The sequence below is a fragment of the Podarcis tiliguerta genome (genome assembly GCF_965153285.1).
Source record: "Podarcis tiliguerta genome assembly, chromosome: 2".
Classification (NCBI taxonomy): Eukaryota; Metazoa; Chordata; class Lepidosauria; order Squamata; family Lacertidae; genus Podarcis; species Podarcis tiliguerta.
In genome coordinates, this window is record NC_139535.1 from 90,502,808 (window position 1) to 90,518,858 (window position 16,051).

The following is a 16,051-nucleotide window of genomic DNA, read 5'->3' on the forward strand; positions in this document are numbered from 1 at the left end:
GGTATTCTCTTTATTCCCAAGTCCGTCCGCCCCCTCTGTCTTTTGAGTCTTTTCTTTTTCTTTTTGCTTGCACTACAGGAGGGATTGTAGAGTTTAAGGGTGCTTCTCTGCAGCATGGGGAATCACTGCGCAACTGGTTTGGTACTCCAGTGCTACATTAGAAGCATAGGAAACAACACCTCGAAAAGGGTTATGTGCATAGAACTGTAGAGTTGCAAGGGATCCTGGGGATCATCTGGTCCAAGCCCCTGCAATGCAGGAATATGCAGTCATCCCATACAGGGATTGAACCTGCAACCTTGGCGTTATTAGCACCATGCTCTAACCAACTGAGCTATCCAGCCTGACTGGGTTGTGATGGAATCCCACCCACCCCCTTCTGTTCCCTGCAGCTTCCTTGGAGCAGATTGACGGGCAGGGAGAGGAGATGAAGGGGAAGTCCCATTGTGAGAACAGATCTGCATTCTGACGCCATTGGATACAACCCTTTGTGTGTTGATCTGATGTCTATTTGCACTGGAGTTTTTCTCTGCCATGCAGAGACAGCATTTATTTCTCATTATAATAAATCAGACATCACTCAATCTAGTAAATATGGTTCTGGCTGCAAAGGAACTTTCAGAAGATGCTTGTAAAATTGCTATTATGGAAGCAGCTACCTTTAAGTAGAAGGAATATAGTAAGCCATTAAGTTACTCAGGTACATTCCACTAGGTAAAATGAAGGTTATGCTGTACATCTATAGCTGTGATTTGTGGTGTGTCATGGATGACCACTGATAAACTTAGTTGTTGCATCTGTGGAATGGGATCTGTCCACTCAACAGGACTTCCTCTCCCATGCACCCCACACCCCCTAAATCTGCTCTGGATGGCTGAGGTGGGGCAGAACAGCTTTAGGGGGTGTGCAAGGGGACAAGGGGAAAGTCCTATTCTGTAAGCAGACCCCATTTCCCACATGCTTGCCCTGCTACACTGAATTCTGTTCTGCACAGGTGAATGGTTCTGCACAGGTGAATGGTTCAGAGTTGGCTCATAAATGACATTTTCTGTACCTCTATGTAAGAAAAGTGAATCCAGAATTTGCAGCAAGTGTTTCCTTATTTTGCTACAAGTTCCCAGACAGGCTCACCTGAGAAATGAACTTGTGTATCAAAACTGCTTTCCTTATCAGAATCTCTAGCAAAACTGCCATCCAGAAGAAAAACAAGCCAGCATTAGTTTCCTCAGCTGAATCTTACTTCACATTATAGTCTTGGAATGCTTGTTGCTAGGGGAAGATAAGAAAAACTAAACTAAACAGAAAGATGCTGAGCTGAATGGATAGGATATTAGGGGAAAGCGCATCCAAGGGGCTGCTTTATTTCTGTTTGCAAGCCAGTGTGCCACTTCTCTGTGCCGGAAAGGACTGCGAGACATTCTTAGAGTTTTATGCATTCTTTCTCCACAGTTCTCCTGCCTTTCCATGGCTGGGAAGAGGATGCCTGGAGAAGCATGTTGATGGTTATAAGGCTGCAAGAAGGCTCAGACTTCTCTCACAGGCCCCAAGATTTGCCTTTTGGTGTATAATAATAATAATAATAATAATAATAATAATAATAATAATATCTGCACTTTGAAAAAATCCAGTCTCTTTCTGTGTTGCTCAGTGCGCTCTCTGCTTTGATCTGTACTTGAGCTCTTGAGCAACTCTGTTTTGTTTCCCCCCATTTTCACTATAGTACGGAACATTAAGCGGCAAAACCTCTTCCAGCCAGTAGATGAAATGTCGTGGCACAGGAGTCCCTCTGGAGTGGATTAAACCTGACAGTTTGCAGACCAATAAGTTCCATGGGCTTTTTGTAGGGGGCGTAAAAAGGGATTGACTTTCCTTCATGGTCTGTTTGTGGGGCGGGGGGGGGAGGGGGGGGTTGTTGCTTTCTTATCTTAAAATGATGACTAGGTAGCTGAGTGCACATTCCATTACAGTGGTACTTTGGTTTAAGGACCGCTTAGTTTACAACTTGGATTAAAAACACTGCAAACCCAGAAGTGGGTGTTTTGGTTTGTGAACTTTGCCTTGGAAGCAGAAAATGTTCCGCCTCCTGTTGAGTGTGTTCCATTTGTAAATTGAGTCCCCCGCTGCTAGGGGAAAGCATGCCTTGATTTAAGAACAGACTTTTGGAACGGATTAAGTTAATAAACCAAGGTGCCATTGTATTTCTTTACAGATTCACACAAACTTTTCTTTCTGGTGGTTGCCTGTGTCCTCCAGGAGGCTTTACAAGCCTCACAACAAACTTACAATGTGAGTCTGTCTCGAATGCAACTTGTCGAGTTCTGAAGAATCTCTGGCTTTGCTTGTTTCTTGTTAAAGCAGTTTTTGGAACAAATTAAATAAAGCTTTTAACTTCTTTTTTTAATTTTAAAAAACCTCACATTCTGTGTTTTACCAAAAAACAATCCAGAGCTCTTCAGTGTTCCACAGGCAACATTTTTTTGACAGCTTTACTTATTGCAAAGCCCACAGGCCTAAAGAAATATTGATATTACGTAGGAAAACATAGAGCTGTATCAGGACAGAAAAGGCCAGAGCAACATTAGGCTTTGTGTGTGGGCAAATCTTACTTGGCAGGGGGATATGGACATGGCACTTTTACTTGGGGAGTGGGCATGGAAACCTCCAAAGCGCCCCAAGTTGCCTACTGAGATCAAGCAGGCGCCTTCACTGTAGTATTAGACGCTCGCTAAAAACATTTTTATTTAGACAAGCCTTACCTTTACCTTTACCAAGATGCTCAGAAAGTCAAAATAATTTTAATCCGCTTTAGTATTTTATTTTTTGTATATTTTAAAGTACTGTTGTAACTTTTTCCTGATTTTATTGCTTAATCCTTATTGTAAACCACTTGGAGGTGTTTTTTGTTTTTGTGTTTTTACAAGAGTGGCATATACATTTTATAAAATAATAAAGAAAAAAAAGAAAGAATTCTTGCCATGCTGGTTTGGTCCCCATTGAGAGCTGGTATAAAAAGGTAAAGGACCCCTGACAGTTAAGTCCAGTCACGAACATCAGTGGTGGTGTACAGAGTTTTATAGCCAAAATTAAGAGGCCCTGGTCCCCAAGGAAGTCGCAATCTGAGACACAGAGAGGGAGAGAGACAAAGATATGAGAGAAGTTTAAAGCTTTGTTACATTTGGGAATTAAGACGGAAGGGGTGTGCCATGGCCACATGGAATGGATGGGTTTTGCGAAGAGGTTTGAAGGGAGAGAGTTTGCACATATTCAGGAAGTGAGTTCCATCCATGGAATACAGCAGGGAAGAATGGGGTGGGGTGGGGGTGTTCAAGTGAGCCTGAGATTTTCAGATTTAGGTATTTCGACTGAGATTTTCAGTTGGCCTGTTAATGTTGGAGGAGACAAAATCACAGAGGCATATGAGAATCAAGAGCTAAAAGAGGCCGGCGGTTTGAGGGAGGGGGTAGAAGGCTGAGGATAGTTTTATAGAGAAGTTTGTGCTAGATACAGAAGGGGATGGGAAGCCAGTAAAAAGACCTGAGGAGATATGATGTATGATCTGAGCCATGAGACGTTTTGGCAGAGGACTTTCAGAGGTGAGAGAACTGAGGTGCAAATTGACTGGTGAAAAAATGCTTCCACATACTGACATCAACATGAGGCCTCACTTGGAGCGATTCCCACGAGTCTTTTATTGTGTGAAAATGATTCTGTCAGATAATTCATATAGGTACATATAGCTTGCTCCAAGACGATCCCATAAACGGAGACGTTGCTCCTGCTCAAATGGCCTTTGACCGGGTCACATGTCTTGAAACCACAAAACAAATCAAAAGCGTATTATTTTTATGCTAACTGGGAAAGTTCCTCCCCGGATGCTCTCATTCCTCGATGGTAAAAGAATCTTTGGGAAACTTTCGGCCCTCAGAAACTTTTTTTTTGTAAAAGAGCATTAAAAATGCAGACGATAAGAGGGACGGGAGACTTTATAGAACAGTTTTTGCTCATGAACTTTATTCTGATATGATAATTAAACCCATAATTAATTCCTCCAGGACCCTTCAGTCATGGACAGAAGTCCTGCTAGGGAGTTTTTCTCCTGACACCATGTGTTGATTGTTTGATTTGGGATGCGTCTAACTTTTTTCCTGCAGAACTCTGATGCGTTCCCTTTATTTCTTGCTTTTTTTTTCCAGCATGCTGGAATACTCTCTGGACTTGCAGAATGTCAGTTTCTCAGCTGTTCGGACCGTCAGGGTACTCCGGCCGTTGAGAGCCATTAACAGAGTTCCTAGTAAGTAAAATCTCTTTTCTCCCCATTTTTTCTCTCCCCCTTGAACTAGCTCATTATTTCTGACAATCTGGAAATAAGTGGGACATTTTACATCTTTTCCAAAATCCCATTTAACGCGCTCGCCTACATCTCTTGACCACGCTGACTGCTATTGTGACTCCCCTTATGTAGAGCCTGATACCAATGTGCTCTTTTTTAATGAATAGTCCATCCATCTCAGCCATCTCCTCAAAAAAAAGAGTGAATAATTAATCAAACAGACTGGCGAGGACTTGCTATTTTGTTTCCCTTGCTTGAACAGTGGGTCTCATGTGAATCACTTTATAGGAAAATTTAAAAATGAGTTTGGAGGCATCAAGGAGATGTGATGGGAAAGAGAGGATAGACTACTAGAAACATGCTTGCACTAGTATGAAAGGTGATGTAGAATAGGAGAGGAGAACCTGCTGCCCTCCAGGTGTCGCCGGACTCCAGATCCCATCACCCCTGACTATTGCCCATGTTGGCTGCATATGATGGGAGTTGGAGTCCAACCACATCTGGAGGCCAACAAATTCCTTCCTCTTCCTAGGGCTGCCAAGTATAGCTTAGTTTAAGGGAATTACTCTTCTTTCAAATATAACAAGACCTTGGACCATACTGGATTCCACTTATTTCAGTGTTCTGGAGTGTATGCTCAACCTACGGCTCCTTGCTGTATTATTGCACGTCTCCGAGCAGGTTCCAGGCACTTACCCAGGTTTCCTTTTTAATGAGGAACAGCAGACACACTGGTGTCGACATATGGTTTATTTACATGTATGTGCAACCTGAGCCTATGATGGAGGAGCTCACACCATCCATACCCCAAGAAGGTCTTGCTTCTTCCATTGCCACAGCCTTGAATTCCAGCAAAAATCAGGCATGGCTCTGCCTCGCAAGCTTCAGCCTGAATCCATCTCCTACCTCTCACACATCAACTCCACCTTTGTCTTTCTAACAAAGGGGTGGGGGTACCCACTGGCTGTTTGGCCCAGAGCCACTTCCTCTGTTACTTTAACATCCCATACTTGGAGAACCATTACTGAGAAACGTGTCTCGCTATTCCAGCAATTTGAATCCTTGCTGGATCCAGGGACTGTGAATAACGGACACACACCCCCCAAAAAAAATTTCACAACGCTGCTTTGCCCCTGATCCACATCTTCAGCAATGCTATGACAGCTTTTTGTCCTCCTCCAACCAATGCTTTTCATATGATCCATTTTATCTGGGTATGTCAGTGTGAAACAAGGTTTCTTTGACCTTCCAGAAATAACAAGATGGGCTACATAGCTCACTTTCCTCTCGGCTCTCTGAAGAAAAGCGGAGAGAAGAATGAACTGAAATAATGATTTTAGGGAATTGGGGATTTTTGCACACACATTTTTATTTTTATTTTTAAATCTCAGCCTCTCTTCCTGGATTGTTGCTCTATTACTCTTCAGTGCTTCTTGCCAGGACTTTCCCCCCTCTAGATGGTGGGGATTTCAATCCTAGTCCCAAGCAGGGGACTTCCTTACATTTTCATTTCAGAATGCCTGCCCTATTGCCATATATTGACATTTGTAAGGTGCTCTGGCAAAGGTGAAGGGCAGGTATAAACATTAAACTAAGGTATAGCCAGCTGACCATGTTTGAAAGACTGCCTCGTGTCTGCAGCTGAGACTGCCCGACCCTCGCCATCAGCAGGGATGATTGAATCTGCCAGTGTCATTTCCCCCTGAATTTCTCGTTTTTTTCCAAACTTAATTTCAGGTTATTGTTTTCTTTAATAAAAAAGATGCAAGTCTTTGAGTGCAATTCTCCTGACGTACACATTTTTGCAAGCAGTTTTTCCTAATATAAAGCATTTTTGTATACACCAATAGGTGCGTTTTTTAATGTATGTTTTCTCCTTGCGAACCGCTTAGAGGCCTTTCGTCATGTAAGCACTATATATATATAGTTAAATAAATAAATAAATGTACTAAAATAATATATGCATTAGGTATACTTTATATTGTTTGAGAGCTACATAAGGTAATTCAGAGAAGTGAGAATTTTTGAAGGATAGCTGTTTTCAGTTTGCATATTTTTTCCGGGAATTTTGAATTAGACAGATTCACCTTAGAATGCACTCTGAATTTAATTTATCCTCTATCCCTACCCATAATTAATCCTGAAAAATGATTTCAGGATTTTGATGGTATGTGCATCTCTCTCTCTCTCTCTCTCTCTCTGACTCCCAAAGGTTGATTGTGGTTCCTTGACAGCATGTTACTGGTCAAATAATTTAGGACATTATGAATTGTTCTTCTCTTATCTGTATATTTTCCTAATAATTTCCAGATTATTTAAAAACAAGAAACAACCACCATAAAACTTAGAACAAGATGCTTTGTGCTAGTGATATCAATACAGTAACAGCAACTAAATATTCCAAGGAAATTTCATTTGCATCTGAAGTCCAGTGTATCCAATCGACCAGAGTATCTAGATAAATTTGGGGTCTCAATCCTTCCCCTCTGTTTAACACTATGCATGAGTGCAAAGCTTTGTAGTGCAAAAGAAAGGACCCATCTTGTCAAATTAGCCAGTTACCTTGACAACATGAGGTACTCAGACTGTGATCCATCTGTCAGAAGCCGGAAATTCCTAGGCTCTATTTGCTTTTCTAATCCCATTAAATTAAACTTAATCTGGCAGGATGTTCCCTGTTGTTATTGTTGTCGCTTTTATCATTTTATAGCTCAAGTATCTTGCTCATAATTTTTTTCCCCACCTAGCAGAGCTGATGGATGGCTGAATTTATCTGCCACTGTCTAACTGTGGGTGTAATTCATTTAATGTGTTTGCAAATCCTGGGTAATTCATCTTCGCTCCTGTGCAGCAAAGCTAGGACCACACAGATGCATAAGGAAGCAAGTCAAGGAACAAGTATGAATCAATAATAAACGCAGGGACCAAATACAAGACATTTAACAATAGGCTGGAGGTGCTGGTGGTGATGGGGTATATGTGAGTATATGGAAGGCAGGCTATTATTTTGTTATGGGAGGAAGCAAGTAAAAAAAAGAGGCGATCTGATGACATAACAATGAAAAATTCTTGCTGAGGTATAAAGGTAAAAGAAATGGCTTTAAAGGCTTCTTTAAATAAGATCAATATGAACTGCGTTGTGGATGAAAGAGACAAGAAAGAAGAGAGAGAGAACAAAAAGAGATGGAGGATGAACAGAATATTACAGAGATGTCGGGTGAAATCAATTTTTTTTTTGCAAATGTCAAGTTAAGTCGCCATCAATTTGTCTTTCTGTTACAGAACCGAATGTTCCTAACGTTGTACGAATTAACTGCCTTGTAAAGTTCTGCATGTTTGCAGGGAATGAATTAGGATGGGGAAGGAGATTTTAATTTATGTTGTATTGAGATAGAAGGGAATAGGGTGGTTCTGAGCTTGCAAAAGGAGTGTAGAATGGCCCGGACGTATGAGAATCGTGGGTTGCTACCTTCCTGTGATTTTTACACTTCCGTGGCAGACAGAAATTCACAGGTGAATTTTCCAAGCAAAGAGAGATGAGGTGAAAGAGAAACTTTAACTGGTTAAACACTTTGCTGGTTGATGCTGAAGGAACAGGATAATTGCTAGAAGAAAGGTGGCCACTGCAGTTCAGCTGAAACATGAGAGGGGCAAGAAGTTCAGGAAGGGAAGTTGGGGGGGGACCCCTAGAATAGACATGCATATGTGTGGCAACACAGAGGCAGGGTGTGTTACTCCATTGTGGTGAAAACCTAAATAGTTTGACATTGTGCTGCCCTGTAATAGTAAAGCTGCCACCCTAGAGATGTTTTCTCACCCTGTCTAATGGTAGGGCTGGCCCCAGGTCTGCTTTACATGCTTCATTCCCAACAGCAGTAGGTCGTGTGGAAGGGCAGAGCTGGAGAGGTGCCTTCCCAACACCGGTAGGGCAGGACAGCCATGAGTTTGAGATGGGGCAGATGCACTGATGGCTTTGCAACTGAGTCCCACCATATACCGGCTGCTAGTGAGTCTCAGCATGAAAATCGCTTCCACATGGCTGTGTTCTGTGCAGTGACTGTAATGGCTGAAAGCCGATTTTTACGTGACTTTCTCTCATCATGTGGAGACCTTCTGTGTTAGCATTGCTCTCCCACCATAGAGTGCATCTGTAGATTGAAACATATGGCATAGGGCATTCAAACAGTCACCGTGCACAGAGTGACTTTCTTGCTGACTTTCGCATGGGCCTCAACTGAATTGCAATCCTTTACTTTCTAAGAGGCCCAGAAGTTTGGTGGCATTGTACATATTCTAGGTTGGCATCACCCCCATCTTTCACGTTCTAGGCGGCACGATTGGGTACCGTGGTCTGGTGCTGAAACCACCACCGTACCATCTATAGTTTCACAGTCACCGTGTCACGTGGGCCATGACAATAGTTTTCCATGAGTTTAGATTAGCTGTTGAAGAATTTAGATTCCTGAGGGGAAATGTCATTTTCTCTGCAAAGTGTGGTGGACAGTAAGACGGACTATAACCACTGCCAGGAATTAATATGGTGCAGTAATAGAAAACAAAATAAGGTTGGAACCGAGCTCACAGATGGCAAGTTTGACCCTTCTGCCTAGCTTTCGAAGCAAGAAGAACCCAACTTAGTAGGACTTCTCCCATTTAGTGGCTGCTTTCCCTTTGCTCCCTCAGGTATGCGCATCCTGGTCACGCTGCTTTTGGACACGCTTCCCATGTTGGGGAACGTTCTCCTCCTCTGTTTTTTTGTCTTCTTCATCTTTGGTATTGTTGGAGTCCAGCTTTGGGCAGGGCTGCTCAGGAACCGCTGCTTCCTTCCAGAAAACTTCAGTTTGTAAGTATGAATGAGGCACCTAAACGTTCTTAGGGTATGCTTGCATAGGGGTTTTATATGTGCATGGTGGTGAGGCAAGGAGTTTCTTTAGATAAACATGCTAATCCCAGCAAGATCTGAGGAGTCTGCGTCATGCTGCCGCTGTTTCCTCCATTCTGTTTGCTTGCCTTTGTGGGTGAACGCTCAGTTTGCATATTATCACTTCAACTTTCTTGCTGTGGTATGTTTTTTTGGCGCAAGATTCACAGGTTCTTTTCCTAGTTTTCCTTCTTGAAGAGCAGGAGTAGCCAACATGCTGCCTTCCAGACTTTGGCTTCCGTCATCCCTGACCATTGGTCATGCTGGCTGAGGCTGATGTGAGTTAGAAGTCACAACAACATAGGGAGGGCACCATTTTGGCTATACTTCTTAGCAACAGGATTTTTTAAGAGTAGCAACCCACACCCCACGCAAAGGTAATTCCATAAAAAATATAAGCAAATCACTATTAATAATGTTGGTACCTGTTAACAAAATACATCTTTGAAGTGTGTAGAGGCTGTCTTGTTGATTTATGATTGTTGTGATTTATGATTATCAGTACTGTGTCAGACATTATTAGTAGGCAATGTTCCCAAATAGTGAACGATGATAAGAAATACTTTCATGGCGCGTTAAGAATACATTTACATTGGACCTTAGTGTATTCAAATGGTTACACCTTTGTTGAGCCTGATCCAAAAGTCACAATGATGTCTCATTAATTTCAATGTTACTTATAGATTACCAACTTACTATGAATTGGTTTGATGATTTCCGTAGTGAATCTCAAGGCTGTTTTCAAGCAAGGAGAAGTGGGCTGGAGTGGGGAAAATGTAGTGCATATTGGTAACTTTTGAACAGTCTAAGCAGGTTTGAACACAACATTCTGCTGATAATGTACAGGAAGTCCAGAATTTTCCAGGTGTTATGGAGATGAACTTTCCAGTCTATTCCCCAGTTACGTTTTTAAGACGTGAGCAGCGTTAAGCTGGATCAGAAGTGGCTCTCAAAATAGTGCAGAAGTTAGGTGTATACATGTGTGTACGCATGTGTTTTCCTGGCTCCCAAACTTGTGCAAGTCTTCTGTCGTTTTTTGTTGTTGTTTTTTTGCTTCCACTCCCTCTATCAAAGGGAGCTGGGATTTCATTAACATGCAAAATCCCTCTAGGTAAATTGGCAATAAAGTAAATGAATTGCTGATCAATTCTGGGTATATCCAACACAGCAGCTACTGGTCTGAGTTTAATTGAACCAGAATGCCAGGATTTCAGCTTAGCTTCCAGTGGCATTAAAAGCAATACTTCAGGAATTAACCGGGCTGAACTCTCCTTAAATATAGCTCCACCAGCTTTTTGCAATGAGTCCTTGTGGCATCAGCGAAGTAGCCATTTATTGAGGCAGGAGTATGCTAATTCCCAACAAGTCAGCACTTACTTCCCTTTCCATATCAGGGCGAATGCATTGAATTGGCTTATTATACCAGTAGCATCTTCTGAAGTAATGTTCATTTCTAATGCCAGAAACACAAGTGGTGCCTGCCATGTGAAGGGAAGTATTTAGAAAGCAACAGTAGCATTTTTTAAAAGATATTCTGAATCCCAGTAAGGGTTTTTCACCATCTACCTCTAGTCTGAAAAACGCCTGCCTAGTCAGTCCTTTTTTAATACCATTATTCATCTAAATTGACATTTGAGAATGCACAATGAAAATATTGAGAGTGGGGTGGGAAGACATCAGTATATATCACATTATAAAGCCCATTATTTACCTAACCCAATCCTGGGAGGTTGGGGTGGGAGGGCATTAGTTGACTGAAAAAAATGGACAAGGTATAAACAAAGGTATAAACAAAGCTATTTCTTTATTTTTAAGGGCAACACTAGTTTGAAAGCTGTAAGCTGTTGAGCCAATAGAACACACAAGATTTTAAAATGTAAACTCGTTAAAAGCAAGCTTAGATAGACCAGGCTGTTGCCTGCTTTCTTGCACCCTCTCTTCCCTACTGGGATGGTAAGAGAAGTTCATGACCATCTTGACTAATGTTTATCCTGAGCACTTAAGGCTAGATTACCAATGGTCATGACTTTGAGCATTTTTCGCTCTTACTTAAATACTGTACAGTATTTCAATAATTATGCAAACCAGATTTTTTATTATTATTATTTTGGTTTCCTTTAAATAACTTCAGTTGCTGTATGCAGTCCACAAGGGCATAATAATGGATGTACTAGAATCAGAAAATTTCAACCATTCATCCCAGTCTCTGATAGCTGATCCCCAGCAGTTTAGATGAAATTGTTCAAGAAAGAGCCATTTTGGAGTGATATGCTATTCATTATGAACTTCAAAATATCCACAGTTTAAAGACATCTGGAAAAATGAAATTGTACTCCCAGACAGTCAAAATGCCCTAACCCTCAATTAATTTGTGTAAAGGCTTTTTCTGAACCCAATTATCCTATTCACCCTTGTGACATCTTAGGGCCATGAGTTCCACAGGTTACCCTGTTAACTTTGTGAATGAGTACTTTCCTCTTACATTTTCCAGTCTGTTGCCCTTTAACACCACTATGCATCCCTCAGTTATATAGAAATAGGTTTCCTTCATTTCCCTACACACACACACACACGCAGAGGCTGATACTGGGTATTTAACCTGCACTTTTCTGTTTCCTTTAAGCCCTTACACAATCGAGGTGGAACCCTACTACCAGACAGAGAATGAAGATGAAAGCCCTTTTATCTGCTCTCAGCCTCGAGAGAATGGGATGCGTTACTGTCGCGACATCCCAACAAGGAGGGAAGAAGGTCTGCAATGCACCTTGGACTATTATTCCTACAACGACACCACGAACACCTCTTGTGTCAACTGGAACCAGTATTACACAAACTGCTCTGCGGGGGAGCACAACCCTTTCAAAGGAGCAATCAATTTCGATAACATTGGATATGCATGGATTGCAATATTTCAGGTGAACAAAGGGACTCATCTGACTCCAAGCTTGCTGTATCAACAGGCTATCCTTCAGTGACAGGGAAAGCTAGGTCAACCTTTACTCTTGCCCCGAAGTAATTTTTTATATGCAAAGAATATTAATTTGTGGTTGAGAATCTCCAGTTGTTATTCTTCAGTTCTATCAAGCATGGGGTCGACACTTGTATGAAATGATTTTTTACTTTGGGGTTTTGTCATTCTTTAGTGATTTCATAGCCTTTGTGTTAAAAGATCTGACAGATGACCTAGTATAAGTAATAGCACTGGTGTATTTTCTTGAACATCCATAGATGATTGCCCATGCTTCCTATCCTTGAGAGTCCTGCATCCGCTGGTACAAGCTAACTGATGCTTTCCTTTTCCTTTTCTCTTGCCTACAGGTCATCACTCTGGAGGGCTGGGTAGATATTATGTACTTTGTCATGGATGCTCATTCGTTCTACAACTTCATATATTTCATTCTCCTGATCATTGTGAGTTATCTCTCTAGTCTTCATGGCAACCAGAGGTGTTGCACTCAAGAGTTATAAGGGAAAGAAACATGGGGGGGGGGGCGACAGAGGAAAGGAGAGTTATAAGCGGAGCCTGAGAGAGATGGTAGCCCATTAGCAAAGGATGCGTTCTAACTTTCCTCCCTGTGGCTCTTGTGTGTACAAGAGAGAGATGTGGCAAATGAGAGCACCGACTGACTAAAGTGATAGTGAAGGTCTACGGGTAGTAAGAAGAAAGTAATGGAAAGCAATGAGGCATGAGGTGTTTGTTGATTTGGAGCATAGCATACACATGGCATTCTGCTTCAAAAGGCATTTTGCAACATCTGAGGCCAGCATAAACATTATTTACATGATTCAGCCAAGGCTAAGTACTTTTGTCATATGATTTCAGTGACAGGAGTTAGCACATGTTTAACTCGCATTGAAATCAGTGGAACAGAAAAATGCTTAACTTTAGCTGGGCGGTGCCCCAGATACACAGATACACCCCATAGTATTACAAATGATAGCACACATGGATAAAGAACATTTATATGTTTCTAAACCCCAGAACAATTTGTTCTGTTTTGATCAGAAACAGAGTGACTTGGGTCTTGGGCACTATAAACACACTTAGAGGTCAGCTTGCTAAGATCATTCTAGATTCCTTAGGCTGAGATGGATATTTAATCATACCTAAATGGCTGAAAGGTGCACTGACTTGCAGTCTCATAAGCATTTGGGGGTATGAACAGATTGTATGTTTACTTTCCTCCTTGATGGCAATGAAAGGGAAAATGAATCAGCATCTTCTTACTGCTCAGGTGACATGCATGGATCATATATCTGAAGGTATACGGTAGCCAGGAGAGGAGGCTAGTTACTAGGTCCTTTTCAAAGCTGAATGATGATCATGATCTCCTGAAAATGCAGCCTGATGAAAAGACTGTTTCAGAGTAAAATATCCAATCTTTTGCTGCAGACAGCTGCTGTAGTTGGGTTACAGCCTCTCCGCAATTCCAGTTAACAAAGCGGGAGATCCTCTCTGCGAGGGAAAAATCTGTCCTGAAAAGTAAATGCATGGGAGAAAGAAATGCTACTTAATTGTGATAATAAGTAAGCTCTGACTACCGGGAAGCAAAAATTAGAGAAACCCTTCTAAGTCACAATAAATCTCCCTTCTGCTTTGAGCTCTTTGTGTCATCTGCGGAACTGAGGAGTGGGTGTCCCTGAGGTGAGGAAGCTTGAGAGTCTTTGACGTGGAAGGAAAGAAAAGAACAGGGCAGGGAATATCCACCCCGTGTGAGTCACACACAGAATGTGATGATGACTGCTCTTGACTGGGATGGGGTTTGGGGCTATGTTTTGTATTACATGACACTAGCCTTTGTTGTCAGCTACTTCCCATATTGTGATTTTTAGACACAGGTGCACTTCCTGAGTGACTCCTGAGGCTGAGAACATCAGTGTAGTTTCGTATACATAAGCACACCACCTCTGGATAACAGAGCTGTAGACTTACAAAAGGAGACAGCTTGGATCGGTGTCAGGAGTTGGCATTATTGGGCAGTTGCCAAGGCCTGTAGCCTAGCAAAGGGCTCCCTGATGGCCCCTGCAACACCTTCACCCTGTGTCTGCGTTCTGGTGTCACTATCCTCTGTTCACCCGCCCTCACCAAGCGTAGGAGCAGTTACAAGAGAGAAGAGAGGGAGGAGCAACCTCCACTTGCCTTGACCTCTCCTCCGTGTAATGGAGGGGTCTGGACCCAGAAGCAGTGTGGGGAAGCAAATGAGCAGTGCAGGCAGGCAGTCATGGAGGCAGGAACCAGTTAGTCAATGGGACCAGTTATTCATGACTTCAACTCCCATTGAAATCAAAGGGAATCAACTTAAATCTGGATCCAACCCTATAATTTGTCCCCTTGTTATTCCCAGAAAGCTTTCCTTCCAGGAACTGATGACCAGACCCCACACCAGATTATCCTGTGCCTTCAGACCATAGTATTGAGGGCAGACGATTAAGAGATTTGGTGTCAGAGTTTTGTTTTTCATCGTGTGATGAGATAATACTTGTTTGGTCTTTTAAAATTGGTTTTGAATAGAACTGTGAGCAGAGTGTCGCTTGAAATTTCCCATTATTTGCATACTGATGGGGGGGAGAGAGAAGGGGACCATTTTGCCAAGGTGACAAGTTTTCCAACAGTTTCTTGGGGTTTCCCATTAGCACTGGCTCTGCCACTGCTAGTGGCAGCATCACCAACCATATTGGACCACATGAACTAGTGTTGTATCAGGGCAATGGTGGTGGTTTGCTGGGGTGGTGGACGTAGGAATAGTGGGTGCTACCTAAATAAATGGTGGTGGGAAATTCCATGAAGTGGTTCTCTTTTACTAGGGGGTTCAGAAAAAGAAAATATCTTAGAAATGTTCCGGGGGAGGCAGGGGGGAGGGAGTCTTTGGAGAAATGCTGGCTCAGCTCTAGTTTTGAAGATTTTTTTTTAATGACTGGTTCTCTCTCAGATACACTTGCTTCAGGCTTCCTCCCTGGGTGTAGGAATACTGACACACCCCTCCTTCCCTTACAGGTGGGCTCTTTCTTCATGATAAACCTCTGCTTAGTGGTCATAGCAACTCAGTTCTCGGAGACCAAGCAGCGGGAGAGCCAGCTGATGAAGGAGCAGCGAATCCGCTACCTCTCCAATGCTAGCACTCTGGCCAGCTTCTCAGAGCCAGGGAGCTGCTATGACGAACTCCTCAAATATCTCGTCTACGTCCTCCGTAAGGCCAGTAAGCAACTGGTGGAGGTCTACCGAACCACAGGGGTGAGGATGGGCTTTCTCTCCAGCCCGGGTAGCAAGAGCAGTGCAGAGCGGCAGCCGTGCAAACACCGGCCACGGAAAAGGTCCTCTGTGCATCATCTCATTCACCACCACCATCACCACCACCACCACTATCACCTGGGCAACGGAAGCCTTCAGGCACCGCGCGCCAGCCCTGAAATCAGCGACGTCGAAACCAGCTCGCTTCACAATGGTGCAAATAGGCTGATGCTCCCTCCAACAGCCAATCCTCACCCCACTGCCAGCAACGCTGAGTCCGTTCACAGCATCTACCATGCAGACTGTCATTTTGAGCCCATTCGCTGCAGATCATCTCTCCCGCCTCAGCCTGGTCTCAGCTTACCAGGGCCAGAGGTGCTTCCCAGGACTGTGGTTGGCAGCAAGGTCTACCCTACTGTACACCCAAGTAACTCCCATGAACTGCTGAAAGAAAAAGGTTTAGCAGAGCCCACGTTGAACCCTGGGGCCAGCACGCTGATGAACCTTAATATCCCCCCGGGACCCTATAGTCCAATGCAGAAGCTACTGGAGACACAGAGCACTGGTAAGT

General features: G+C 42.9%; 1 protein-coding gene across 3 annotated transcripts in view; it reads left to right on the plus strand.

Moving 5' to 3' along the window:
- CACNA1G (calcium voltage-gated channel subunit alpha1 G) overlaps nt 1-16,051 on the plus strand; it is a gene marked incomplete at its 5' end in the record, with an annotated part of 323,156 nt that overhangs the window by 169,623 nt on the left and 137,482 nt on the right. For all 3 annotated transcript variants that reach the window (XM_083429993.1, XM_083429994.1, XM_083429992.1), the window contains 5 exons: nt 4,194-4,291; nt 9,014-9,173; nt 11,875-12,166; nt 12,570-12,662; nt 15,247-16,045. In XM_083429993.1, coding sequence (XP_083286119.1) covers nt 4,194-4,291; nt 9,014-9,173; nt 11,875-12,166; nt 12,570-12,662; nt 15,247-16,045 — 1,442 coding nt within the window. The remainder of the gene's footprint in view (nt 1-4,193; nt 4,292-9,013; nt 9,174-11,874; nt 12,167-12,569; nt 12,663-15,246; nt 16,046-16,051) is intronic.